General features: G+C 45.0%; 2 protein-coding genes across 2 annotated transcripts in view; both read left to right on the top strand.

Moving 5' to 3' along the window:
- Nucleotides 1-27,249, top strand: part of LOC131264955 (band 7 protein AGAP004871) — a 55,594-nt gene that overhangs the window by 23,843 nt on the left and 4,502 nt on the right. The window lies entirely within an intron of this gene.
- LOC131262365 (actin-5, muscle-specific-like) lies at nt 12,420-13,549 on the top strand. Its single transcript, XM_058264355.1, has one exon. It carries the CDS (start codon nt 12,420-12,422, stop codon nt 13,488-13,490), a length of 1,071 nt encoding a protein of 356 aa, XP_058120338.1. The 3' UTR covers nt 13,491-13,549.

Genomic DNA, 27,249 nt, shown 5'->3' with positions numbered 1-27,249 from the left:
AATGATGAGATCGGATTAAAGTTTTCATTTCGAAGCTATAAGAAAAAAAAATGTATCGAAAAAATGGAATGTTGTCATGGTGAACGATAAGCTGTTTTGCAATAGATGCCCATTTACCGCTTAATTAATCATAAATTTCCTCGTCAATTACACTGCACGCATCACTTTTCTTCCGTGCCGTTCCGCGCCGTGGCTGGACTCGTGGGAAAGCGTGCTGTCAGGACATTCATCGCGCCGAAGGCAATCACTTTTTCCACGACATTGTTGAAAATGATTGACGAATCACGCCGAGAATGAGGAGAGCATTTTCCGGTAGCCTTACTTTCCTCCCGCCATATCTCCGACGCACTCCCCGTCTTATCGGCATCGTTGCGTCGCAGCATCGTTCGGCACAATGTTCGTTTTTCCCTGTCCTCTGCTGACCCAGAACGGTGGATTCTGATAAATGATTACCCGTTGTAGTCGTGATAGGAAAATCGATAGTTTTCCCCCTCAATGGAGCTCGTCACGGCGTGCTCGCTGTCGAGGTGCTCATACTCCCAGGGCCAACCTGATCCGCCTGTCAATGGGGTCCCTTTACGCCGTGCGATACGTTCCCGAGGCACATTAGCTTGACACTTATTGTGACGGATACGATTTCTGACACGCCAACGACTTTTCTACAGCGCCCGACAATCTTTCCCGCTCGCTCCCAGGCGGAAAGCGGCGTGAAGGTGGTTGATGAGTTTGTTGTTTTCCGTAACGTTTTTTGTGTTGTTTTCGTTCCCCAGAGGCACCTCCCCTTTGGCTCTTCCAAAGCACGCTGCATGCGCCCTTCGATAGGATAGTTACCGATCTTGAAGGTTACCTTCAATCTCGATTTTTCCTCCATCTTTACGTTCTCCCTCACTACGACCACCATCGTGGACACGTGTGAAGAAAGCAGATTGTTTCCTTTTTTTTCTAGTTTTGCTTGCATTGTCAACAAATGCCACGATCTCAAGGATGACTTGCGTATTGACGTGTTTTGTCTTACGGAATTTATGAGGCAGCTCTGATGCGGATATGTTGACGTAATTAAAACGGCCATCGATCGGTTAGTGATGGACATTAATTTATTGGTAGCTTAATTGAGTGAAGATAATGTTGGTTCATAGGGGAGGTATTTTTATTTACGTTTCTCGGAAGCGAAACTAGGAAAAGAAGAAATTGGAATGGGGAATTTATTTTGAGAATTTGCGGGTAGTTATACTAATGTTTTTTATTACTTTACTTGTATATTTTATTCGTATTTACGTTTTTTTAAAAATATGTTGTGGAAGCAAAAATAGGAGAACAAATTTCTTTTTATAAATTGTATTGCTTTTATTACTCAATTACAATGTTCAGTTTTTGCAATGGGTTGTAATCCAATCGTTATCAGTATTAAAGGTAAAACAGAGCATGTTGAAAGTACCGGTATAAGCCATCGTTGTAATGTATTATACCTTCAACTTGCCCTGGTTGGGTCACTTTATATGGAACATTTCGAACATCCGACCGTTGTATCAGACCGTCTTATCGCTTCGACACGAACCAATCCTGGCAAGATGCTTCAACAGATCGGTCATAAATCTGTCCAGGTCGCTCGTCCATCGGTTCGACCCGTTCCGTGCAACCGGGCAACTACTTCCCGGCAGACGGAAAGTACGATGAACGATCGGTTGGAATAGGAATGCTTTTTTCTCCTTTCTTCCATTTTCTTTCTTGTGCGTCCTGCTCCGAGCGAGCGCCATCCGGCTTCCGTTTCCCGTGCTTAGCACCTTGTGCTGCCAGCGGCGGATGTTCCGTTGATTCGTTTGCTCGCAAGAACACTCCAGCATCCGAGCACAATTATGACAGCAGATGATGAATTTTACTTCCATTTCATTTCTTTCGGGAACTTAAATTGTGTTTGCGACTCTTTTTCGCCCGCCCTTCTGCGGCACAGCTCGCTTGCTTGCCCGGCGCATCGCTGCGTCGCTTCCGGCCATCGATAAACGTCGAATCGTTTTATTTTTCTCCTTCGGGAGTTTTCCTCGTTTTTTTTTACGAGACTAGCGGGTTATAAAGCGAGGCACGGAAGCGGCAGACGGATAATATGTTTCCCTGCCGGTGACAGGTGTAACATATGGATGCCGAGAGTGGCAACGACGTTTTATCTGGTCGTTTCAGCGAGCAGCCGTGCGGAGGCAACGGAGAGCACGTTTGGCAGGGATGCTTTGCGGAGCATACGATCGAGAAACTGGGGCAAAAGGTACGGGACGGAGAAGCAAATAAAGTGTCACAAATGAGAAAGCGAAAGTGTTCGAGAAAAACTTTTCTTACGAGCAAAGCCGGAAGGAGTTATGGGTGGAAGGAAATATAATTTTTTCGAAGGATTATGGAACTGAGTTAAGGCAGATAATGCAATTGAACTATGATTCAGGATTGAGTCTACCGAATTCCATTGTCACCTTTCTGTAGGGGTTTTAGTTGAACGCGGTTTTTAGTTCAACTAAAATTTGGGAAAGTAATAAAATATGTACGATTATACTGATTATTGGAAATTTATAAAAACAAGACGAATGAGTGCAAGCATTTGATTTAAAATACTCTATCATTCCTTCTTTGAAGTAGAGAACATTACATTTACAAAAACTAGACATATTTTATAGGCCACTAGATTTGAATTTGAGGACTGGTAAAGCGTCGGATTTTAACCTTGTTATACTTCTTCGTTAAATTATGTTTCGGTCGATATGTTGACATATTTCCTGAAAAGAACTGCAGTATAAATTACACTTACTTATTCTAGCGATGCACAGCGTAAACGTTGAGTGCTTCCAGCCTTTGATAAATCATAAAGAATGAGGCAAAGGAGTTCACTACTGTTGAGCTCGTTCGTAATTCGCAGGCTCAAAGTCAAGCAACGCCAACGGAACGGGCAACACATGTTCCCTTGTTTGAGTTTCTTTTCAAAGTCCTCGGTCCTAGTCCTTTTCAATGTGCGCGGGATGTGCATTTATTCGCCCAAGAGCTCGCGGCAACTTTTTTACGACGCCAGTACTAATTAATTATGGCTCCGTACATTCCAGGCGAGGGCCAGAGGATTTGAAAAGGATTAAGCGTACACACAACGTAACGAAGCGGGGACGAACGTTTCCGTGGGCCACAGTTCTCGGCGGTGACATTTTGAATGAGTTGAGCAGGAAGATAAAAATAGTTTTCCTGAGGGCTGGAGGGAAATATAATCAGATGGTTATCACGGCGTGTGCTAATGAGAGACACAAAAATGAGAAGCAGACAATTGTAACAGATTCATTATCCTTCTTGTCTTTATCAAAGCTACAAATTTGTTTTATTTCACCTTTTAAAACTTTCATGAAAGTATCAAGAAGTAAAACAGTTTTCCTTATCGTTGTCTCCATTTTAGCCGAATGTTTCAATTGAGTTATCTTTTCCGACATGTAAAATAGCTTAATCGAAATCGCGGCATTCTGCAAATACTGATCTGTATTTTATTGGTATTGATATAAACACGCTTCCACCATTCGATGGTGCGAATGATGATGGAGAAGATAATTAGAATAAACATTTATGGACAAATAATACACAAACAGACTAATGTTTGCCCACTCGAGGCAGTTTCAACTTTCGGGTGCAACGTGCGCGGGTGGTAGTGTTCCGTGTCTCGGAACGTGCAGGAGTGTATGTTTTTCCACTCTCCGCGCCAGTCACGTAACATTCCGTTGATGAGCGTTTTGAGAGCACCTTCGCAAAGCGTGGCACTGGCACTGGCCGTGTCGATCTGAAGGCTTTCCAGTCTGGAGTAATGGTTAGCGAAAGGACCCTCCAGACCGGCATTCCTTCTCGAGCTTCCACTTTGGGTGAAAAGCGGAAAGTGTCCGGTGCATGCAAACGGGAGCGGTGTTACGTGTTTGCATGATTTAGAGAATATCAGCTAGCCAGCCTTCGTGAAGGCGCCTCGGACATGGCCATATCTCCGTTGGGACCAGTGAGTTCTGTGTGTACCGTTGTGGGGGCTCGGACATCCTGTGCTATAGCAAACCCCTGTTGCTGAAGTCCGCTGGTTCGACTGGTAAGGTGTCGGACGGAATTGTTCGGATAGCAACATGTAGCATGCATGCCCGCCTTCTGCTTCAGACCTCCCAGGACTAAAGAAATGGCATGAACGTGTGTAAGTGTCAGCAAATAATGTGCAGCGTTGGTCAGTTGAGAATGTCGATGGGAGGTTACCTCGATGACTTTACGTAGCCGGACCTTTTAGCATTTGCTGGTAACCGCGCTTGAAAGATTACGCCCTTTTCTTGTCGACTGTCTTTCCGACAAATTGCTTGCTCTTCTGCTATATCTGGAGTACCAGCTATGAACTAAATGTTGTTCACCGTTTACCGACAATTTTCTATTTTTACTGATGGCTTTGATCTTCAAAAATTTGACAGCAAAAGTCTTGAACAAAATTGTACAATCAAATATTTACCATCCATTTTTCAATCTCTAACATATTGAAGAATGACATAAGCAATTGTTGAGAATATCCTTTACAAAGTCTTAAAATAATGACCATGATGCCTCTACAGTATTTCGTAGTCTAAAGAAAAGAAACGCTGGTCTTACAAAACATGTTATTCCTACCTTCCCAACCATGTACATGACCGGTTCAGTCCAATCGATTACCGGGTGGAAAAAAGCGGTGGAAAACCCGTTGGCTGGGTAAACAGGTAAAAGCACGGGAAAATTACGACGATGAACCTGTTGAAGCCTGCGGAGACTTGTTGTTCTTTCGCGTCGGCTTCACCTCGGTGGCACCTGAACGCGCCCCGAACCTTGAACGCCCCGACACGTTGGGCGTGATTTCGTGACTTACATTCACATTGAATTTATCGCTGCTTCGCGTGCTAATTCTTTTGCGCCCTCCACAAATTCCTGTGAAGCGTAACGTGGGGGTTGTAGTCTGTTTTCCAGTGCTGCCGTCGCCGTGTCTATTCAACGCTGTACGGTGTTTCATTCTTTCGACGATGCGTATCCCTCCGCGGCTACCCTTTCGATCGAACGGCGAGTGCAAGGCACAGTAGAAGAATGACTATCCTTAGCGGAAGTTAAACTAAACAAATTCACTTCCATTACGTCAATGGGGTGAACGATTCTTTTGCTCATTCGTTACACTCTCCCCTTAGCTTTTGGTACTTTTGATTAATGATTCCAACTACCTGTTTCTATCTGGCGAGTGTAACTGAAACTCCAACTGAAGGGAAAGTGGTGTGTGAAAGGAAAATCCTGTGTATATGAGTGGCACAGATTTTAATCCCACCAAGTTTCGTTCTTCGTTGAACAAAAAACGAAAACCAAAGAGATTCTCGAACTGTCATCTTATCACTTTCCATTTATCGTAATTTATAATTTAAAAACATAGGTGAATTGTGTTGTAGAAGACAGACTTCGCCCAATTTTGGATACCAGCTTTGGATAGGCTGAACGATGGCTTACGCCAGGTTATTTTCAGTTATTATGTTGACTTTTAGCTGAGCTTTGAAGAGCTTCAGTAAAACTTTTAGTTTGGCTAGTATGATTGTTTCGTTTGTGTTCAATTATTATTCTTTATAGTAAAACTAATTGAAATTAAATGCCAATCATGCATATTTTTAAGACTTGCTAGAAACAAATCATAAGTTGTGATATATCGTGACAACTATGGTTTATTTACAAACTATTATTTATGAAATCAAGGTACGTCATATGGCCCTTCTCGTACGTCAGCTGTTTCTCGTGTTTATGGTATCAGCACCTCAAAATAAGTTGCCTCATGAGCTGTCGTTTATTTTCAACACTATCATTTTCCAGCTCCTTCCCTGACTTGGAATGACCTCCGTAAGTCGTTAATATCTCATCAATATTTCACAAGAATACAGTTGTGCTACAAGTGAAACCGTTTACGCCGATTGCTCAATTGTAAGGATTTCTGATTGGTTAGGAATTTGTGTTGCATGATTATTTCTGTCTTATTTTTGGAATTTAATCACCGGGTCATACGGGTTTAAACCTTGAAAATGTAGTTTGGTATGTTTCTTATCACCAGCAATATTTAGTGCTTTCTGGAAAGAACTAATAATGTAACAGAAAAAAAGTTTCATTTATGTTTTGCAGACTGATAACTTACGTATTGAAGCATTTGTTTTTCCAAGCGACTCCTGCTGAACTACAACCCTGGCAATCCGCTGCGGTTTTGTGCCGGATAGTGTCGGGATCGAAAACCTACGGCCCACCGAGAGACACAACAAAACAGTGGAAAGCTTATATTAGTTAGGCGCAACAGAGTCGTCCCCCAAACATGGAGCAAGAAACAGTGGAAGAGATGCTTTTACATGTCAACAATGTTTGCCTTAGTGTGCAATCATAAATAGAGAGTGGCTGAGCATGGGAGAGAGTCCATCGTTTTCCCCAGGCACGCACGGAATATGTAGAGAGTGGAAACTTATCGCGAGCTTTCCCTAGCCAGAAGGCAAACGGATCCTTTGTTCGCATCGTGAAGCAGAAAGCTTCGGTATCCAGGCTGCGCGAACGGATGCCCAACATCCGAGAGTTTTTCTCAAAGCTGCTTTGGTCGGGCTGCCTCGCTCTCTCTCACTTTCGTTTGCTCAGGGAGCTTTAGTCCGGGAGCGATCCCTGGAGCTTACGGTTTCGGGTGTTTTACGCTCCCCAGTTTGATTTTTCTGCCCAAACGACAGGGAACGGAGACGGTCAGTATAAATTCGTTCGTACGCTCGGCAGGACACTTTGGTCTAAAAGCTTCCGTCCGTGGCTGCTGCAAGTTCAGTTAGCCTTCGCGTGCGCTAGAAAGCGGTCGAAGTCTAAAGGTCCTGCTGTTGGTTGTGCTCCGCCGAACGTCGGACGGTTGTGCGAAGTAGTGCGTTTCCAGCGCGGCCACGATTTGATAACGAGCGTTGCCAAACCGCAGTGTGTCGCATGAAAAACGGTACCTAATCGCAAAAAAAACCCCAACCCGAATATTTAAACCCCTGATCAATAATAATCCAATACCAAAAATAAAGAAAAGTAGTAGCGTGAATATCCCCTTGGCCCAGTGGTGTCGGTAGCTTGTTGGCTTTATTAGTTGGGTGTTTGTTTCGAGTGTGTGTATGTGTGTGCGTGTGCGTGTGTGTGCGCTTATGTTTCTCTTAGTTTAAACACAACATCTCGAGCGCGTGTGTCAGGGCCCGCTGACTCGAGGCTCAGCAGCATCAGCCTCAGCGAGTCCGCATCCGGGCAACGTTTCCATTTCCGTTCGATTCGTTCGGCTCCCCGTGCGCGCTCTCTTTGTGCGTGTTGGCTGCCTGGGTGCCGTTTCCTCTTGGATTATACGTTTTCCCACCTCCCATCCGTGCTGGCCACCGATTTTCCCCTTCGCGAATGCAAAGGAAGGAAGGAGGAAAATGTTTCTGATGAACTACCCGACTGCGGTGCATTGAGCCTTTTCGTTTTCGAGGTGGAAGGTATCAAACTTTTTCCAAACTTTTCACCTGCAGAGGCGACTGGGTGTGTTTGTGTGTGTGTGTGTATGTGCGTAGCCCACAGACCGCAGTGGGGTCGTAAGTGAAAGTAAGACGGGTTGGTGCCTCCTACCAGCGCGAGCATCTGCTGTAACATGCGGTAGCGATTTCTTTGTGCACTACAACAATTTGTCTTGCGCTCGAGCCCTCGGGAGATTCCTGCGGAGGGGGGCCTTGGTCCTGTTGCCTCGTGGCCGTGAACAGGCTTGTGGTGTTGGTGAGGAAAGACTTCTGTGCTACATCCGCAGGATCGGTGCTCGTGCTGCTCTCGTTCTTGGCGAATGTTTTTGCCAAAGAAATTTCTTCTGCGAAAGAAGAATCGTTCCGTGAACCCTTCAGGACAGGCAGGAGTTTGTGGTTTCGCCGTGAGTGTTGCTGCCAAGGCGCGCGTCCCCTCGTATGGTTCGGTGTTATTTATAACCCGCACAAACAACACGTATCCGTGATCGATAACGTGGTGGTGCGTCTCTGCCGGATTAAGCCAATCATCAGGGTTGGTTCCAGAACCAACTCCCGAGTGCGTCCGTACGTCCTTCCGTGCCTTTGTGTGTCCGTGTGCATGTGCGTTTATATATATATGTGTGTGTGTATGTGTGTGGCTTGGATGTGTGTCCTTCAGGTGTAATCTGGCAGCACATGTCGACGTAATGAGGCTTGCCCATGGAATATTGATTCCGCACGGTGGCCCATCGAGCTCCCAGCACTGACCCAACAAAACCACTGGCCGACCCCACTGTGCACAGGGTGGACGCTTCCCGCGGCACCACCACCATCATTATCATCATTCGTTAGTAAATATTAAAATTGTTCTTTCCAAAGACAAGTGTGGCTCGACGAGCTGTAGCGACGCAAACGGACGTTTACTGTTGGGGGGCGGGCGGCACGGATCGTTTGTTTTTTTTTTCCTTCGTCGTGCGAGTAAATTGGTTGCGAACGCAAACGGGTCTACGGCAGACGTAGATACAAAACCGCCACCACGACGTCCACCAACGGAGGAGGAAAGCTTGGCCACATCGCTCTGGTAAACGGAAATATGCCCGAAGATAGTGCCGTCATAGTGGAAGGTAGGGAGCAACGGGGTGTGGCGCACCAAACCCAGTCTTGGGATTCCCACATGTTCAATGTCCAGTGCACATATCCCATTCACAGTGTGTGTCTGTGTGTCCCAGTTCCCTATCGGAGGTGCGCACCATTTCGAGGGACGGACAATTTCCCGCGACTTTCATTCGAACGAGTCGTTTCGCGATCCGTCAATCCAGTCGGATGTATGGATTTTTCCCACGTTTTTATTTGTTGCCGCCTCGAAACCGCACACAGGGAGGACGCATGCAAAATTCAATCGAATCCACCCACACCTGCCCCTGCCCCTGCCCGCGCGAGCACAAAACGAGCGAGTTTTCCACGTCTTAGTCATTCCCTTGCATTCCCCGCTCATCCTCGTTGGCAGACCCTCCCCCCTTTGTTTATAAAATGGTTCCCTTTGGCTCCCAAACTCTGCTGGACTTGTTTTTGCACAAATTAAAAAACCGGTTTTGATTTTTGTCCACAAATCTCTAAATTCAACCTTCTACTGACTTTCCTGGATGTTTTCTTTCTTCACTCAAATGCACGTCATTCATCGTACACAGCCTCCCCTTCACAGCACTCACAGCACACCAACCAGCACAGGAACACGAGCACACCTGAAACGAGAGGCGGGAAAGAACCGCGGGGGGACGGAATAGTTCCATCTCTTGATGGACTGCACTAGGTCAGACGGAAGTAACCGTTTCCGGTGCACCGTGTTGCACCGTTCGATGTGACAGGGGACTCATGCTCGGTGTTGTAAACCAGTGGAGTACCCGACGTAGGCCCTGGGAACCGGAAAGGAAGAGTGCCTACAATAGTGACTGTATCTAGTTGTGTACAGCCTCCTTGTCACAAGTGGCACACTTCATCAAAAACGCGGCTTGGGTCGTGTGAAGGCGGGTTGATGGGGAAGGGGTTTTTGTTTATAAGCCGGGAATGTCCTCCAGCCTGTGTCGGAACTCGCTGATGAGAGGGTCACGGGGGTGGGATGAGAAGTGATTGATGAGCGTTTGATGAAACGTACTGTTTATAACGATGAAACGAAGTTCCGAACGTGAAGGATCGATGGGTTTTGAGAGGCCCCCCTTCCACCTCCGTTTGGTTGTGTCTGATGAAAATGGAAACTTTTTCCACCGAACGGGTTGTTGGTTGCTTGCGAGCTAGAACAAAGGATGGTACACACCGTTGACGATCAAACTCCAACCACGGAACCACGGGTTTTCAATCAGCACGCTTTTCTCTCGGTCGATGCGGTGAACTGTGAACGGCAAGATTGCAGCATACAAACACACATACACACACAATAACCGACAGCTCCACGTTCGGAGGGAGGCTCGATTATTCATTTCAGCTTCCCTGACTTTGATTACTGCTCCGGTGCACGGTTCGGTGCAGATCGATTGCCTGCAGTTTGATCTTGGCCTGCAACGTTAGGTTCGCTCGCAACCGACACGTTTGCTTGAAATAAATTATCCTTTAAAGTTTGCTCAATCATGGCCGCCGGGCCGTCACTGCCGACTGCTGCCACTAAACGGTCGCCAGCAGGCGACTGAACTGACCTACTTCAACGCGGGGCAAGCCTAGGAAAAGTCGTCGTCGTCCCGATTGCCGTCGTCCTGACCTTTCGCAAAATCGGTGCTACTCGGGACCTGGCTGGCGACTGCTCCCCGTTTGTGTGCGAGTAATAAATTTGTGCGGAAAATCAGTTTGACTCGCAGACTCCACGGGGCTCGCCCGGTTGGCGACGGTCCAATGTTCCCCGCACGGGCAAGAAGGTCAACCCCGGCGGCACTCGATAGTGATTTATCGCTAAGTAGTTCGGCGCTCTGCGTTCTATCGAGCGACGCTTGGCAATGGTGAAAATATTAACTCCAATGCCAAAATCGGCACCATCACCAGCGCCGTCGCTGCTCGGAGGTCGTGTGATCTTGGCAGGCGGCAAGAAATGTCATCAACGGGGTGAAGAAGAGGGGGGGACGAATCAAATCTCAAACGTCTCTGGTCTAAATTGGGCCGGAAAAGTTTCGCTGCTCGCCTTGGGCCCACCCCGCCTCGTTGGAAACTAATGAGAAAGTGATTCGTAATGCTGTGACAAGGCGCAGCTTTTCAAGCGCGGATTTGTAATGACAGGACCGTTTCTTCCAAGGACTCATCCCAATTCCAATTTGCTCCGTTTTCTCGCCCAATCGTCCATGGCACACAAAAAAATGGGTCCCATTTGTTGGTCGTTAAACTTTGGACAAGCTCTTGTCTTTGGTCGTGGTGATTTTCCTACGCTTGACTTTGGCTAATCGTTCCCTTACCGCTAGCTTGTTGACGTTAGTAGCTGTATGTCTTTGTTCGACAGTTTTTGCCATTCAAAGTTTTTCTTTGCGTCGTAAAAGATAAGTTGATCGAGGCACTGCACAGATATAACATTTCTATGACTTCTTCAATTACCTTGAAAGATTTTAAGTAGAGAAAATTATACGGAACTCTTGATCGATATCATTTCTAGTGTTTCGTATCCTTTTTAACACGTTGACTGCCATGTCACCCAAATGTGGGTGACAGCAAAACTCAGTTCTAAAAAGTTTTTGACCCGATAATAAATGAAAATGCATCATAAAAATTATAGTAATATTTTATATCAATTCTTTGGGAAGCTAAGTTTTTGCTTAGCTTTCAAAAATCATTGGTTTAATAAATGTTATATACAAATTATATTGAAAAAGATTGTTCTAAAAAGTGTTCTAAAAACGTCAACGTGTTAAAACTTGTGTGGTGATGTACACCATGGCCATTTTATTCTTATACACTTTTAACACATATTTTACATACTGATTCGAACTGAATGATTAATTTCAACAAATTAGATGGACATTTTAGCCAAGAGTATATGACCTCCTCGTGTACCTTATTCAAACCCTATAATTTATTTTTGTGATTTTATAATGTCTTGAATGCAGACGAGCAAAAGATATCCACTTTTTCCCTGTGTGATGCCGTAATCTTTCAGATTGTGATGAAATTATGATAGAAGTCGTTCGTGCTGCATGAAACGGCTTTGGAAAACGTTTGGAACTGACAGAAAAGTGGGTGTGTTTTACTCCAAAACGTAGTTATTCATTATAAAAAACCACACAGGCTAAATGCTGTGAAGTTTGAATTTGTATGAGAATATATTTTGCCACGATGTGAAATTTGGATTTACAAACATAGTTAAATTGAGATAATAAGGACTCATTTCAAAAGAACATTTGATGGGAACATTCAAACATTTTTAGGGTTTCTTCCTGTCAAAGGAAGACCTTGACTGTCCTTTTTTAATTTCTGTCTTTCCGATGGCTAGTGTATTTTACACAAATGTACTATCAAACAGCTCCTACGCTCAAGATTTCATGCAGATTGGTAGAACGATCTCTTTCAAAGTTGTTTAACTGTTTCAAGCTTTAAATGAAAGCCATCACTGGTATGATTGTATGGTTTGATAATGCTATATTTATGCATTATTTTAATTGGAACAATAAGTAATGTCCTCTATGAGTAATTTAAATTGCCCCAATAAATGACGTTAGATTTTGAAGAACTAATTTTAGGTCCAGCAGGAAGATGTAGTATCTGCTTCCTGACACCGCACAGCTCTTATCAACCTTTGCGAGTGATAAGCAGAGTTCCAAAACATGCTAGTTTCTTGTGCGCTGGTGCCCCTAGTGAATCATATCGAAGTGTCGATAAGCGTGATAAGCGTGCATCCAATAGACGCCGCACGAATGGCCTGCTTCAGTCAGTCACCAGTCGTTTGTGAGGAAAGAAAGTGAAATCATGGACGACGACGAGACGCCCGCCGTTGTCATCGATAACGGAAGCTACACGATCAAGGCCGGCCTCACCGGAGACGACGATCCGAAGCGCTCGGTACGGACCATCTTGGAGCTGACCGAGCAGGCTGATGGCTCGGTGACGAAGTGCATCGGTGGCCGGTCGGGGTCGCCGGCGGGTCGGGTGATTTACCCCATCGAGCGGGGCGTTCCGACCGACTGGGACGCACTGGAAAGCGTGTGGGAGTACACGCTGCGGGACGTGCTGAAGGTGGCACCCGAAGAGCACAAGATCTTGCTCACCGAAAGGCCGCTGAGTGCGCCGGCGAACCGTGAGAAGGCGGTTCAGATAGTGTTTGAAAAGTTGGGTGCCCCGGCCACGTATCTGTCAATTCAGGCGCTGCTGGCGCTGTACGCGGCGGGTCGGCTGAGTGGGACCGTGGTCGATGTCGGCGAGGGACTGACCAGTATCGTGCCCATCTACAAGAATTCGCCCGTGCGCGAGGCAATCGTGAACCTCGAGCTAGCGGGCAGCGATATGGTGGAGTATCTGGCCGGTGCGTTAGCCTTGACCGACCGGGAGACGGTCCGGGAGGTGCTGCACAAAGTGTGCACTGTCAGTGCGGATCTCGCGAAGGAAGCCACTTCGGTGACGGTTGCGTACAGAGCTCCCGATGGCAGGACCGTCACGGTTGGCAAAGAACGGTTTCTCAGCGGGGAAGCGCTGTTCAACCCCGGGGCGATTGGTCATCGGCAGGACAAAGCACTGCCCGATCTCATCGTGCAGTCTTTGATGAGCTGCAAGGAGAACACCCGAAAGGATTTATTCGCAAACGTCATCCTGGCCGGTGGATCGGTCATGCTCGGCGGGTTCGGCGAGCGGATGCAGACGGAACTAGGTGCCCGGGTTCCTGCGCCACTCCGGTGCAAAGTGATTGCTCCCCAGAATCCCGCACTGTCGGTGTGGGCTGGTGGGTGCTTGTTGGCGCAGAGTCCCATGTTCCAGCATATGTGGATAACGAAGCAGGACTACGAGGAGTTCGGTGCTGGAATCGTGCATCGCAAGTGCAGTTAAACAGTGTTCAAACGGCAGAAGTTCGATAAGTCGTTTGCTAAGTCTATCAGAGTTTATCAAAATACAGTATTTTACAAGCCTAAAATAATCTTAAACGTTTAGTTTGATTGAATTACTAGAGTGTTCTATAACGTCTAAAGCTAGAGAATGGTTGTACCATGATCAATTCAAAGACAGGTCGGGCCAAAGCTATTTTCTTCTCCGTCATTGTTGTGACAGTTGGTTTAAAAAGTGTTTACAAACATACTTGCGCACTTGTGAAAGATTTTCGTGAATTCCTCGCAAAATAGGTACTTGGAAATTCTAGAGCACAGTGTCCATGGTCCGCGGATAGAAACTTCTCTTCTGTGTGAAGTCATGGGATATGGATCCTTTTGGTCGCCATGATTGGGGAAATAAAGTGTGTTGGTTTGCCTCATGCGCAGCCTTCTTTCAGATCATATTCCAGAACGCCTCAATTCCTTGCTCTGTTTGATGAAATATACCAAATTTCAACCAACTGTCAACAATTTTCCAACGGTTTTTGGCTCTTCACATGATATGCGGCCACCTTTTTTCCATTGACCGTGGGTTATACCGTTTTTAGATGAGAACTTAAACCGTCATCTTTGCCCAGTTCACTATCAAAATAGGCTCCGATAGGGTGTTTTACATATAAATTCCGCCCGCTCGTGCTATAACGCAAAGTTCTGCCCAACGGGTTTTGCAGTTATATGTTCATTTTCATGTTTAAATTTACCGTATTATTCAACTTAGAGTAACGAACAACGCGAGTTGCTACTAACCGAGCAAAAAGTAAACAAATCGTCACTTTGACATAAATCCTCTAACAGAGCAAAAAGTAAACAAATCACCACTTTGACAAACAACTTACAGGTTATAACAGAAAGGAGTAAGGCATGCTTGGTTCAGTTTTTGAGGAAAGAATATTTCTGTCAAACGCGATTTGACAGTAAAAGTCTGGGCAAACATGTCATCATCTAATAAGGGTATTAAAAGCTATTTAAACGATTGAAACTTTAATTTATCCTTAACGACTAAATGTTTTCTCTACGTCAAACAAGTATTTGTAAACACTATTACCAAACTAACAACCAACATTTATGTGATTGTTATTTTATTATTTTAATCTTGATTTTTCGTTGCAAAACTGCTTCAAGCTGCTTGCAGCCGATACAGAAAACGGTACAGTGGGTTTGTTTGTTTCTCTCTCTCATTGCATCGCTGTAAAACTCACGTCACAAACGATAACGTTTATCAGCGGCCGAAGAGTGGCAGTAAACGGGCAGATAATTTAATCCCACCGTCGATGATACTTGCGGGTAAAGCCCCGAATGCAAAGCGGTAATCTGTGGAGTGGTTTGCGTTCGAAGATAAAGATTCGTTTTGCGATTGCAGCTCCCGGCAGACCGCTACTTTCGCCAGAACGATCCGAAAATTAGCTGTGAAGCAACGAAATGGTGCTAGAATTTATGGTTTCTTCAATTTAACCGAAGGGAAATAAAATTTTCAAATAAATCGTCACCATCGCCGTTTGGGAGAGGGAAAAGCGTAGGGCGAGGCGGAAAAGCCACGCTAAGCATGGGCGAACATTATTTTACTCCACCAAAATCGAACACACTTCAGAGGGTGTGTTGGTCCCGGGTGAGAAACTCGGGTTGGTGGTGGTGGAAACTGCGGTAAAGCCACATTCGGTGCTTCGACACGCGCATTGCCGTTATCGTTCAATTCAATTAAAAGCCGGACCAGGTCAGGCGGAAGGGAGGCAATTTATTAGCATCGGCACCGTAAAATCCAATCATTTGCGGTCGGTGGAAATCACTTCGTCCAACGGCGGCCATAATGACTCCCTGGTTTCGGAGTTTTTCACTGGTCAAGCCGGGTCACTGGAGCTTGTCGGAGGAAATAAATTTTGGTGACATGAGGCTCTGGCAGGGGGTGGAGGTTTGAGTGCGTCACGAGAGGGAGGGCTAGGCTTTCCCAACCCGGGATGTCCATTGCGCCAGCTCTTGTGCGCCTCTGTGTTTGGACTGACGCAGTTGTCAAGGTGATCGTAATGGATGTGACAGTGTGTACAATCCGGTGGATGCTTCCAGTGTCACGTTATTTGCGCTAGGTATCGCTGTACTAATTCTTCTCGTACACGATTTGGGATTGATAAAAAAGCCTGTTTTCCTCCCGAACGAACCGCTTTTTTTCCTTCAGCTTCCACATCACCTTTATTGCGTTGCCTATCAACAGGAGCCTCGCGGTTCCATCTGGACAGTAGGCATTTGCCACGGAAAGCTGCTCTGAAGAGAAAATCCTCTCCGTGGCAGCGAACATTGATAGAAAAAAAGAACAGAAATCCCGGCATCATTTCCTCTTCGTCCCGAGGTTTTGCAGTGCCGGTTGGTATTGGATTTTTTCCCCATTGTACTTGGCAGAGGAAGAGAGAGAGAGAGATGAAAAACGTGAAGGCCACAATGGCAGATAATGGAAAACGTGACAGGTTTTCATCTTTTTCTGTATACCCTCTGTATCCGCTGAGAGCTCGGCGAAGCTCGTGTCAGTGCGGGAAATTTTCAATGGGAAACGAATACCATTTTCTCTTGGTTCGGGATTTGTCAAAGGTTAGAAATGGAATTCAAATTGAATTTTGCTTTCCGATTCAGTTTTGGATAGCAACATTTTGTGATTTTCTTGCATTGAATTTATGTTTTTAGAAGGATGTAGGAAAAAGAGATTCTTTTTAAGAGTTTTTACAATTATTATGGGACATTCTTTAACTCGATTGAAGTTTTATGTGAAACTCATAAAAATTATTACGAAGGCACCTTGAAGCCTCAACAATATACAAAAATCAATATTTTTCTGCTCATTAAAATGATGACGTTGCTTTCCTGTTCATTTTTATGGTTTCATCTCGTTTAATCAGTGCGCGGCTCAAAAACCTCATCTTCACGTTGACGGCTAACCGAGCTGACGTGCCTCCTAGGTTGGAGCATCCAACGGTGGAAAATTAATCGCACGCTACACGTCACTCCCTAGCGTGATGGAGTTTGATAAATTTTGTTAAATTAAACCCACCAAAGAAAGCGTACTTTGTCAGCCCTAAGTAACGGTGCCTAACGGAACGGAGTGCGGTGCAGCAATGTTGTGCTAAAAAGTATCCCAACATTAACTCCCCATGCCAGTGCAGACGGGCATGCTTTAATTAAATTATTCCCACCAGGCTTCGGGGTACCGCCGCGGTTGACAGGAATGAGGAATTGGGTGGGAAGAAAAGCGGGCACGAGGAACTTGCAACCGGTTCCGTTTTGTCTTCATCAGGAAACGTTCCAACGGGGCTGGACCAACGAGTTTCCACATCTTAGTGCAGTCCAGCACGATGGACGACCACGGGCGAGGTTTGCGAGCCGGTCCGTAATTAATTCGAATCTCCTTAATTACCCCCAATTTGCCAACTTCGAGCGTGTGCGTTTTTCGGGCTACGGTGGGAAGGTTCGAAAGTCAACCGAGCCTTTGCTTGCGGGAACTATTGGAAAACTGTGCGCAGTGACGCAGTCCTTCAGTTCGGAGCCATCAACGACCAGGCGTCTCCATTGACATTGACGGGCTGTAAAACGGAATAGAAATAGTAATATTCTCGCTTTCTATGCTGGCGTAGCGTTTCTAATAATACGGTTGCCATTTTTGTGTCTGATAGATGAGATCCCACAAACCCAAGGCAACGTCAGAAACAGCGAACCGACGCATGGCAATGGTTTCCTCGCTGCTTACGGCACATAAATCACCAAACTTTCACCAATTACATTGTCAAAATTTTAAATTTTCCTCATCAGCAGACAGGAGATTTATCGGCTGCCGTCACGAGCACGGTTTCTCTCGTCGTGGTGGTGTTGGTTTGTGACGTGAAATGGGCTTAGAGAAAAATGAGACCCCCTCCCTGTTCGCTTGAGCGGACGGAGGAATTTCGCACCGAAAGAAACCGGAAACGAAGCTCTACAGCTTTGCTGAATGATGAATGGGAAAGTTCGCATCAATTGTACGGTTCGCGTACAAGGGGTCTATGTGTGTGTGTGTGTGTGTTTGCGAGCTTCGAAAGTGTTCCGGTTTGATGGATCACTCCCATAATCAGGCAAACCGGGGTGAAGGCGATTCCGGCTCGAGGACATTGTGATACTTTCCTCGGTGACATTTGCCGGCAGATTCCGGCTCTTTGTTGGGGGTTGTTCCGGTTCGGTGACGCTCTCGAAGCAAACCGCGTCCCCTGTTTTTTTTTTGTACGCACAGTAGGCCACGGTTGGCTCGAGCCATTCGTGCCGTGCCAATGAATATGTACGATCATGATAACCATCGGTGCTCGTTATACGTCATTTATTGAGCGTTCGCATTCGCTATCCCCCACTCCAAAGCTTTTCACAGTTGATTGGTTGGGAATGGCGTTGTGGCAAAGTACTAGGACACCGGTCTAGGACGTTGCTGCTGGAGTTCTCGACCGAGGGAAAGTGGAAGGTCAGACTAGATATACCGTGCGACTTGCTGGCGACAGTAAATTAATTGCTGTTTTTCCTAGTCCTCCGAGCTTCGATGACCGGCCCCTGCCAGCGTTCTTTGGCGTGTAACTACAATCACACGGTCTAAGTCGAGCATTACAACGGGGCGATGTAAAAGAGTGCTTCTTACATGCCATGGACATTGTTTTTATCGATATTTTTAGCCAACCTTAGCGCCGCGAAAGAGGCAACGGGTAATGATTAGGTGCCATTATGGTTTATCATTCACTACCATTATAACTCAAAACAACGGGGGAGAAAGTGCACGCATACTTGTTTAACGAGTCGTCAGCGAGGACCAAGCCTAATGGTTTCGTAAGCCACTTTTCATGTCCGTTTAATCAGATAGAGTGGAACGAAGAAAACCCATAACTCTATCGTAAACCTGCGCATTACCGCAGCCAATTAACTTTTGATAATTCCATGCGTAGCAACGGCTTGAATGTAGTCGTATCAGTTTTTAACCTGAATGATAGATAAGAGTCTTGCAACTCTTCAAAATTTCAGTTAGGACAGTTCGCAATTGGTTTTAGAGATTGGAGTTGGAAGTGTCTAGAAAGGGGAAAACATTGAGAGGCAAACCAATTGGTAAAGTATCCAAAAAATAACGTTATTTCTTCCCTTGTAGGCTTTTAACACAAACGAGGCTCTTCCCGTTTCAACATTTATTTGTACTCTTACTAATCGAAAATTTACGAAAACTTTTAAATGAAATATTCGGGGAGTCGGAACTCATAGATTGAAGCTGTTTCTTACTCAAATGGTTGGACAAGCATGAAAACGAAACTTGGAAGTGTTGGAATGAGGCAATTTTAAAATCCTTTTATCCTTATTTTAAAACCATCTGTAGTACATATAGGCTTTTAAGGAAAAATTATTAATTTATCTCATTACATTTAGATTAAAGAGGATAATTTTAAGTAAACGTAAATTAACTTTGTTGAGCATATAAATTACTAACATGAAATGCACTACATTTGCTTTTCCATTTGAAACTCATTTGATAAATAAATTTGATAAAAATAAATTATTTTCAATGCAGAGTTTCCATTTTCAGCTTTCTTGTAGAAATAAAAAAAAATATTTTTAGTTTGTGCATTGTAAGTTGGTATTATTTATAAAATGGTAGTGAACGATGGTTTAACTTGTACATGATTTCTAAATTGTTTCCTAAAGAAATCATTCCAAATTCCTAATTTCGAAAATTCTGGCTGTATTGTGTACATAATTTCGTATTTGTATGCAAAAGCACCGCGGTGGCAGTTCGGTCAACGATAATGCCTCACGCGTGCTCTTTATCAGCGTCTCTTCAGGAAATGGCACCGCTTACGTACAATCACATTTCATTTATCATTCAAGAACATTCCGTTTCACACGACCCGATTCCAGGACGGTGGTCCGCAAACCTTAATGCTCTCCATTATCGCGCCGTGTCGATCTAGCGCCATCGCCGAAAGTGTTACCCGTTACTCGGATTTCCGTTGGTACCCGCGTCTCCTGAAGGATCCAATTAGGAAGATATCGCTCTCGGTGCGGGCTCAGAATGCGGGCACCGTACCGGCACTTCTCGGCAAATCTCCCACGAGAATTGTCCTTGGACGGTGATTTTGTGAATCCTATTAATTTCGCTCATCGGCATTACGTTCGGTGACCCTCGTGCCTGGTGGAGCAGGAGGAGGGTTGAAGAGGTTTGGCCTGACGTTTTGTCTTCTGGCCGGCAGGAGTCTACCGAAACGTCCATGTGCCTCGGGTAGATTCTGAATAATCCTGCCAAACGTTAAGACATCGTTTCCGATGATTTCGTGCGCCGAAGGCCCGGCCTTAACCGCAAGGGCTGGGCCGTTACGGTGTGACGACCATCTCGGTGGGTAATATCGTTTTAATTGCGTCTTCATTTGCGTAATCAGTAGCACAGTGGGCCGACTCGGTTTTCGAAAATGTCAAACCACAATCATCATTACGCCTGGGAAGAGTATGGCAAAAGGGCACGGGTGGACGTAGGTGTGTGCGATGGAACTTTGAGGCGGTGGGAAAAACAGCAACTGCTCTCTATGGGTGGCCCTATATCAAACCCCTGCGTAGTGCGTGTGAGCCTTCTTTTTTCTACCCTCCCAAAGGCACGCACGAGGGTCCTTTATTGATGGTGTACAGCAATGGAAATAGGCTCCGTCATGTGCATCAAAAAAGGCCAAAAACGGGTATGGCTGAAGTCAGGCAGATACCCCAAAAGCAACATCAACCTTCGGGCAATTTTAGGAATTTTAGGTTGAGAAGGTTGTGAAAACAATCCTTTCCTCGGAAGGGGTTCCAACTTGCCTCGGATGGAGTCCGGTTTTTGGGAAAATGGACAATTTTACCTAGTTCGCTCCGGAATCCATTAATTTACCAGGATACGTTTGATAAATGGCCAACCATCCGGGCTGGGACCGTTCCGATCGGAACGCGAACCAGATCGCACGCGCACACACGGAACACCATTTATGTTTTGGGCCCGGAAAAAATGTATGAAAAGTGTGCGATCTGTCTCTACCGTCGGAGAGGCCTGGTTCGATGAATCGAAAGATGTTCGATACGGTTCAGTTTTAACGACACTTTTGCAAGGTTCGCTCGGTTGCGTTCCAGTTTGACTGCTTCGTATGGGAGTGTTTTTGAAATAAGAAGGATAAACCAAACAGTTTCGAAAGTGGCTAGAACTATTTTTGATGCATTCCGTGTAGTGACGTGTATCAAAATGCAAGTGATGAAATTTACCTCAAGTGCGTTTCGTTTTCCATCAAAAAAAGGGGGGGCCGAAAATAATCCTCAATCGTTTTGATTGCTTTGCTTAAATAAATATGTAAACTTGAAATACGAATTCCACAATTTATCCATCTAATCGCAGTGACGATAAAAAGGAAGATTGCTGTGAAAAGTGAAACGAATCAACATTTCACCCAACGGCGTGTCGTGCAGATCGTTTTCATTTGAAATATCTGCCCGACGAAAGCGTTCTGGGAAATCAGCTTTGCCCGGCCCCAAAGGATTGTCGGTTTCTGTGGTACATTTTCGCCTGGATTTACGCGTTTCAATTTGCATATGGGAAGCGAAAAGTGGCCGGGAGCGAGCTGTGGTGGTGAATTCGTAGAAGGATATTTCCCAAGAACGGAGGAAAATGGGGCGACGTACGGGGTCACCGAAAAGCGGCGAAAAAGAGGGAAAAGTAACAACAAAAACCTACAAAATATATCGCAGTGTCGCAACGCGTGTGTCCTTTCGCATTTGTTTGGATTTGGTAGATGGAAAATGGGGTGGCTCGGAAGATCCGTTCGTCGCATTTTCCCGACCCATCGGGTCCTTTGTTGTGCCACGTGCGTGTACGGCGGAATTCCGAGAAGCGTCCACAGCTGACGAAAAATGATACACACACCGAAGGCGAAGGACTTTTTCTTTGGCAGTGAACCATGGAGTGGCCACCCTCGGAAAGGGATGGTTTTTCTCGTCGAGGTTTTGCCTGCAGAAGCTTACTCCATGTACTCAGCCAAGTTTATTTCTTCTCCCGCATGCTCTTCGGCGATGGGATTCCTTGGCGTTCGCCTCGCAAAAGCATCCTTTTGTAAATATGCAATGCAATTTATTTACCTACGTTTCGCTTCGTTCCGTTTTACTCTCGAGTACTTTGTCGCACACCCCTACACACACACACACAGACAAGGATAAGTTTTCTGTGGGTTGCCAACGACATGATAATAGTGCACATGATGGTACCATTCCAATCGATGGCAATGCTCGTTATGCGAACGAATGTATGTATCCGTTTGAATGAAGCTCATTTCCGGCAACAAAAGGTGGTGGTCTTTTGTGTCCCGGGTGTAAGCAATATGTATGGAGGGTGGCAAAATCGGGAAAAGGATGACGTCTTCTTAGTTGCCACGGATTGTGCTCCAAATTTGTGTGAAGCGAAATATTTTCACTGGAATGTAAAACACGTCTAAGAAATCGCTTTTTTTTTGGGGAAAGGAGAAAGAATTGTGGGTTATGATTTATCCGAGCGAAAGGGTTTTGCAGACGGATTTTTCCAAGAAAAAAGCAGGTCAAAGTAGAGTACTTGTGTTTTCTTTAGAGGAAAAGAATAAAGAACTCCCTTATAAAAAAACCTCTCGAAAATATAGAGTTCAGAACAAAGAGTACACACTCTCAGGAAACCTCTCATGAAATGCAGCACTCGGTACACATTTTATGTGGCAGTCCAAACCGACACGAAATGGATCCATTTGCAGTTTTGCAGCAAACAAATCTGTGTCTCCGCCCTGCACCGGTGCTGCTCGGTGGAAAGTTTTCTCTCCCAACAAAGAGCCCGATCGAATGGCACAAAGTCTTATGCTGGCAAGCTAGTCGGCTTGCCTGGCGCAAATAAATAAGCCAAATAAACACAACGCTCAACGATTGCACATTGCACCGTCCTGTCTTGGGACAATAAACGGGGTGAAAAGGGGCTTCGTTGTGGTAGGGAAAAAGTGCATCATAATTTTCTGCTCGCGAACATTGCCCCAGCCAGGTTTCCGCGTGGCGATGAAAACGGAAACTCAACAGAGAATGTTGGCATGAAGTATATTTGCGGTTTCACACAAAAAGGTAGTAAAGAGCGGCGAACACGGTGCGGAAGCGTGGGGAATGGGGAAAGTGTTCCGGGAACTTTGGTGGTGAAACGAAGCAGGCCATATTGTGTTAGCCTCAAACGAACATTCGCTCCGATGTGCTCGTTGACAACCGATGTGCGCGTGGGAGAAGCGGAAAATCTAGCGGTATCTGACTTTTGTTTCGCCCGGAGGATTTTCCTTTAATGTCTCAGCAAAAAAGGAGGGAATTTGTACGGTACATGCTTGGAGGGATGTTTCCGCGGGAGACTTCGCGATTTCGGGGGGTTTTTGGAATATTCTAAGCCGCCCGCAGCTAATGGAATACAACGATTGGAAGCATTTCGCGGTTTGGTATTCGAAGGAAATATGCCTTCTGTCGGAGATCTGAAGAAAACTCGCAAGAAATCTGCTCCATTTAACAAGCTTAAAGATGGCGCGTGATATGATTAAATCAGAATCATAATCAGCTGGGATACATAACCGATGGGATATTAATATTAAGCTACTTTGCTCTTGCGGTGCGGTTTTTGTAAGTCATTTGTTTTCTTTGGAAAATATGTAAACCAGACATTCCATGTTTCAGTCCTATGCTTTGATGATGGTTCTGAGTTTTGTCAACGTTTATTGGAGTCTCTAGCATCAAACGGACCGAAAAATTCCATCCTTCTACATTTTTCTATTATTTTCCATGTTTTTGTTCCACCTTGAGGCCGACACTCAAACACAAAAACTCAATCTATCATCTACACTCCAGTGCTAAAACATCGGATTTCCATCATTTCCAAATCATTTTCATCGTTTCCAAATCTGATTCCCTCACCCTCGCTCGAACCCAACCAAGGCGAGTAAGCCAACCATCTGATAATCCGCTGCGTAATCATCCTATTCGAACCTTGCGTCTAAATTACGATCAACCAAATTCAGCAATAAAGACTAACTCATCTTTCCATGTTCTGCATACCGTTTTTGTTTTTTAGATGTTAAAATGAAAAACACACTGTTGCTCTACGGTAAGTGGTGACAGCCGTCGGCGGAGTGGTTCGGTCAGGAGGGCTCCCCCGGCTCCGGTAGAGAGAAGGAGAGGTGTAGTGGCGGCGTGTAGTGTGGTAGAGTGTCGGACGGCAGGACGATCGATCACAATGTGTGGTACAAATTTTCCGATTTTCCAACTTTCTTCCATTCTTTCTTCTTTCTTTCTCTCTCTCTATTTCTCTCTCTCTCTCTCCATATCTCCCGCTCCCGTTCGCCGTTCACATGCAACGTGGTCGTTGGATATTCTTTGTCTCGCGCTGTGCCCTTATATTGTGTGGTGTCTGTCTGTGTGTGTGTGTGTGTTTCTGCATGGATCGGTTTAACTAAATGATACTGTATGACATTAATCCAACTCCATCATCACATCACGCGACCATCAATTACACACGGCCAAACACTCGTCCGCATCCGTCCGTCCGTCCGTCCGTCCAATCGACCCCGGGGAGAGGCGCGTCTATCGATTGGCCACGTCAAATTGTACGCCCTTGAAAATCGACCAACTGCACTGTACAAAAAAAAAAAAAAAACAAAACCAAAACCAAAACCCAAACAATGCAAACCCACAGGAAGTACGTAGAAGTCTTTTCTAATCGAAGTTTCTAGTAGACACGTTTACCCATAGCGTTTGATTACATCCACTCTTCTCGTTCTCGTTTCTTCTTCGATATGTCCCCTGCATAACCGTTCCGTCCCTAAGTGTTTTGCTCCCCGTTTTAAGCCCCCCCCCCCCCCACCCCTCTTCCCAAGCATTTTGTGTCGCCCCTGCGGAGGGCGATTGCGCCATATGTCAGCACCACCGTAGTTTCCGAATATACTCACGAATAATTGATCTCGTAGCTCGTGCATGTCAACTACAATGTGAAGGTTTCTTTCCTCCTTTAATTTGCGGTGTCACGGAGGAAAATATGTTTGCTCAATTGTTGCTCAGGGTGAAGTGGCCGGTTCGTCGAACCACTGAGTCACCGCTCGTACCGCTCCACGATGGAACCAATTTGTCCATTTTCCCGTGCATATTACATCGAGTATTGTCCTGATTTTCAATTTCTGATTTCCATGGCAATAGTTGCATGACAGTAGAAATATAGTTCAGTTATAATTTGTAGACGTCGAACGGGTTTCATCAGCAAACGGTTTTGAACCGGTTGAACCGATGCCGATGAGAAACGTTTGAGTGTTAGATACCTTTTTCAAAATTATATTTATATTGATTTACTCATATTGTGTGCTAACGAGCGTTTAACATTGATCTCTGATATCGGCGCGATATCATTTCGTTTTAAGTGTGTCACCTTTTCTTCCAAATTCTAAGTGTCTTTGAAGCACCAAGTTTTCTTTCGGATCTCTAATAAAGATGAAGCTCTATGTTGAAGTTGAAATTGCAACGCATTTAACTAAAACAATTTTTATAAATTTGTTTTGTATTTTACGGACTATTGAATTTACATTGATTAGTATTCGATTTCAGAACATTATTCCTCTAATTGGTAGTTATTGTTGCAATAATAAAAAAAAATGTCATATAAAGAAACCGAATCTAAATTTACTCTATTGACAGTTAAATCTGAATGCTAAATAATAAAAAAGAAAAGTTAAAATAAATTTAAATTTATTATCTACAATACTTTTTTTTCCAAAATAAATCATAATTGTTACCAATTGGTTTGCTTTTTCAGATAACTAATCCTACATTCGTAAGTTTGAGTATTTTTTATTGCAAAAGGACAGCCGAGGGTTGAAAAGTATAATATTCCTATCCGCTGGAACGAAACGTTCAATTTTGTCAAGTCTGTTGTCGATGGTTTAAAATGTTTATGGTGCCAGGAAGCAGTCAAGGTGCGCCGTACTGCCGAACAATTGTCAATAAACCCTGTTATTTAATAGTCAAAACTCCCCAAGGTACCCAGAGCCGGTTGTAAATGGCTCGTGCCGTAAGTTAATTGCAGCTTTTAAAGCTGTACCGAAGCGAGGGCCAAACATTATCAAATAAACTTGTGGTTATGAGCCCGACCTATTCCGTCTTTTCGACGGAACAATTTAGTCAAGTCGATGCACCATTAGGGCGCCATTCGCCACCAGGCTCAATTATGTGAATTTTATGAAAATTTACGGCATAATCTCATTCTCCCCGGATAGAGCCGGGTGGCAGAGGACGACGGGGAGCGGCCAGAGATGATACCGTTGGCTTTCCGCACAATGTTTGAATCCTTGGACCAAACGATTCGTGAAAAAATGTGCCTCGATTCGTGCACGATGGCAGATAGGGATGAAATACGTAAAAAGACAAACACGAGGGAAAAAAAAGAAACACAAACCCCGTATTTCATTTGGCTTTTGGATGAAATATTTTTCCTCTCATCGGGACTATGTTCGCTATAAAACGGAACGGAACGTAACGGTTTTGGGCGGGAGCTTTGGCGCGCCGGAATCTAAGGACATTTCATTTTTAGCATTTCATCTTCGTCCGTTCGGCCTAACCTTGACTAAACAAGGCGGCCGCTTTGAAGTGCGCCCTTTTGTGTCTCTCGGTAGATTTGAATTGTGTCTCTTCTTCTGGCTTTCCCGTTTGCGGTTTGTCGCGTTAATCTCGAAAATTCATTTACGTAGCAAACCGTATCGCAATCTTCGCGATGACAAACGGTCGATACTGTTTGCTTTGGCCATCAATTGCGAATAGCCTTTGCGAGAGTGTGAAGGGGGAGGGTGGGAGGGGTGTCTAAACCTACCCGAACACCTCCCACCTCTGCGAACCCCGTACCACAACCTGAGTGTCGCTTTGTGGAACGCGACAAACTTTGGTTTACTTTGGAAATTAATTTCTGTTTATCTTTTTGGCAGCTTTTCTACGTTTTGGACATTAACGTCGAAATGGTTATGTTTCGGCCTCGGTCGGGAAACCGGGGAGGTGGGGGCGGAAAAGCCGTTTGCAGAAGTTTGCCTGCGCGCATCGGCGCTAGCAAACGCTGTAGTATAACTGCTGTGTCTGTCCAAACAAACGATGTTTTGTTGTTCTATCGGTTGACAGTTAAGAGGCAGGAAAACATTGGAAAAAGTGTGAGTAGATAGAGAGAGATAAAAATAGCCTAAAGGCAAGAGGGAGGAAAAAAAGGTATGAACATAAATTTACTTTTACTCTCGCAACAACAGCGATAGAAGGAAACTTTTTACAGCCTAGTCAAACACAAAATGGATTAGAAAATGGAATATCAAACCCTAAGTCGGTTGATTTACTTCCGCAAAGTGTGAAAAGAATAAAAGGTTTCGTGGAGCAGAGAATTATGGCTTTTGCAAAACGATCAAGTGAGGCTGGTTGTTACCATCGATGGTCACATTTTCGTTTGCACTTCTCACCGAAAGCTAACCAACCCTACAACACGGCATCCACATTAATTGGAAACGCATTTCGGTTGAAAGTTTTCCTAGCGACAGTTGGTAAACTGGCGGCAGCATAAAAATCCATTTAACCAGCAATTGCCAGTCAAGCAATGCTCCCGAATGGATGGACCTGCCTGCCTGCTCGTGTTTTTGAAAGCTATTTAATTACTAATTAAATTTTATGCCAAGCGGTTTCGGCTG

The sequence above is a fragment of the Anopheles coustani genome, chromosome 2 (genome assembly GCF_943734705.1).
Source record: "Anopheles coustani chromosome 2, idAnoCousDA_361_x.2, whole genome shotgun sequence".
In the NCBI taxonomy this organism is placed as follows: Eukaryota; Metazoa; Arthropoda; class Insecta; order Diptera; family Culicidae; genus Anopheles; species Anopheles coustani.
The sequence above is the reverse complement of the archived record's forward strand: the minus strand, read 5'-3'. Positions and strand labels throughout refer to the sequence as shown.

Excerpts from the sequence above, each read along its gene's own strand:
- LOC131262365 (XM_058264355.1), top strand. The coding sequence starts at position 12,420 with ATGGACGACGACGAGACGCCCGCCGTTGTCATCGATAACGGAAGCTAC.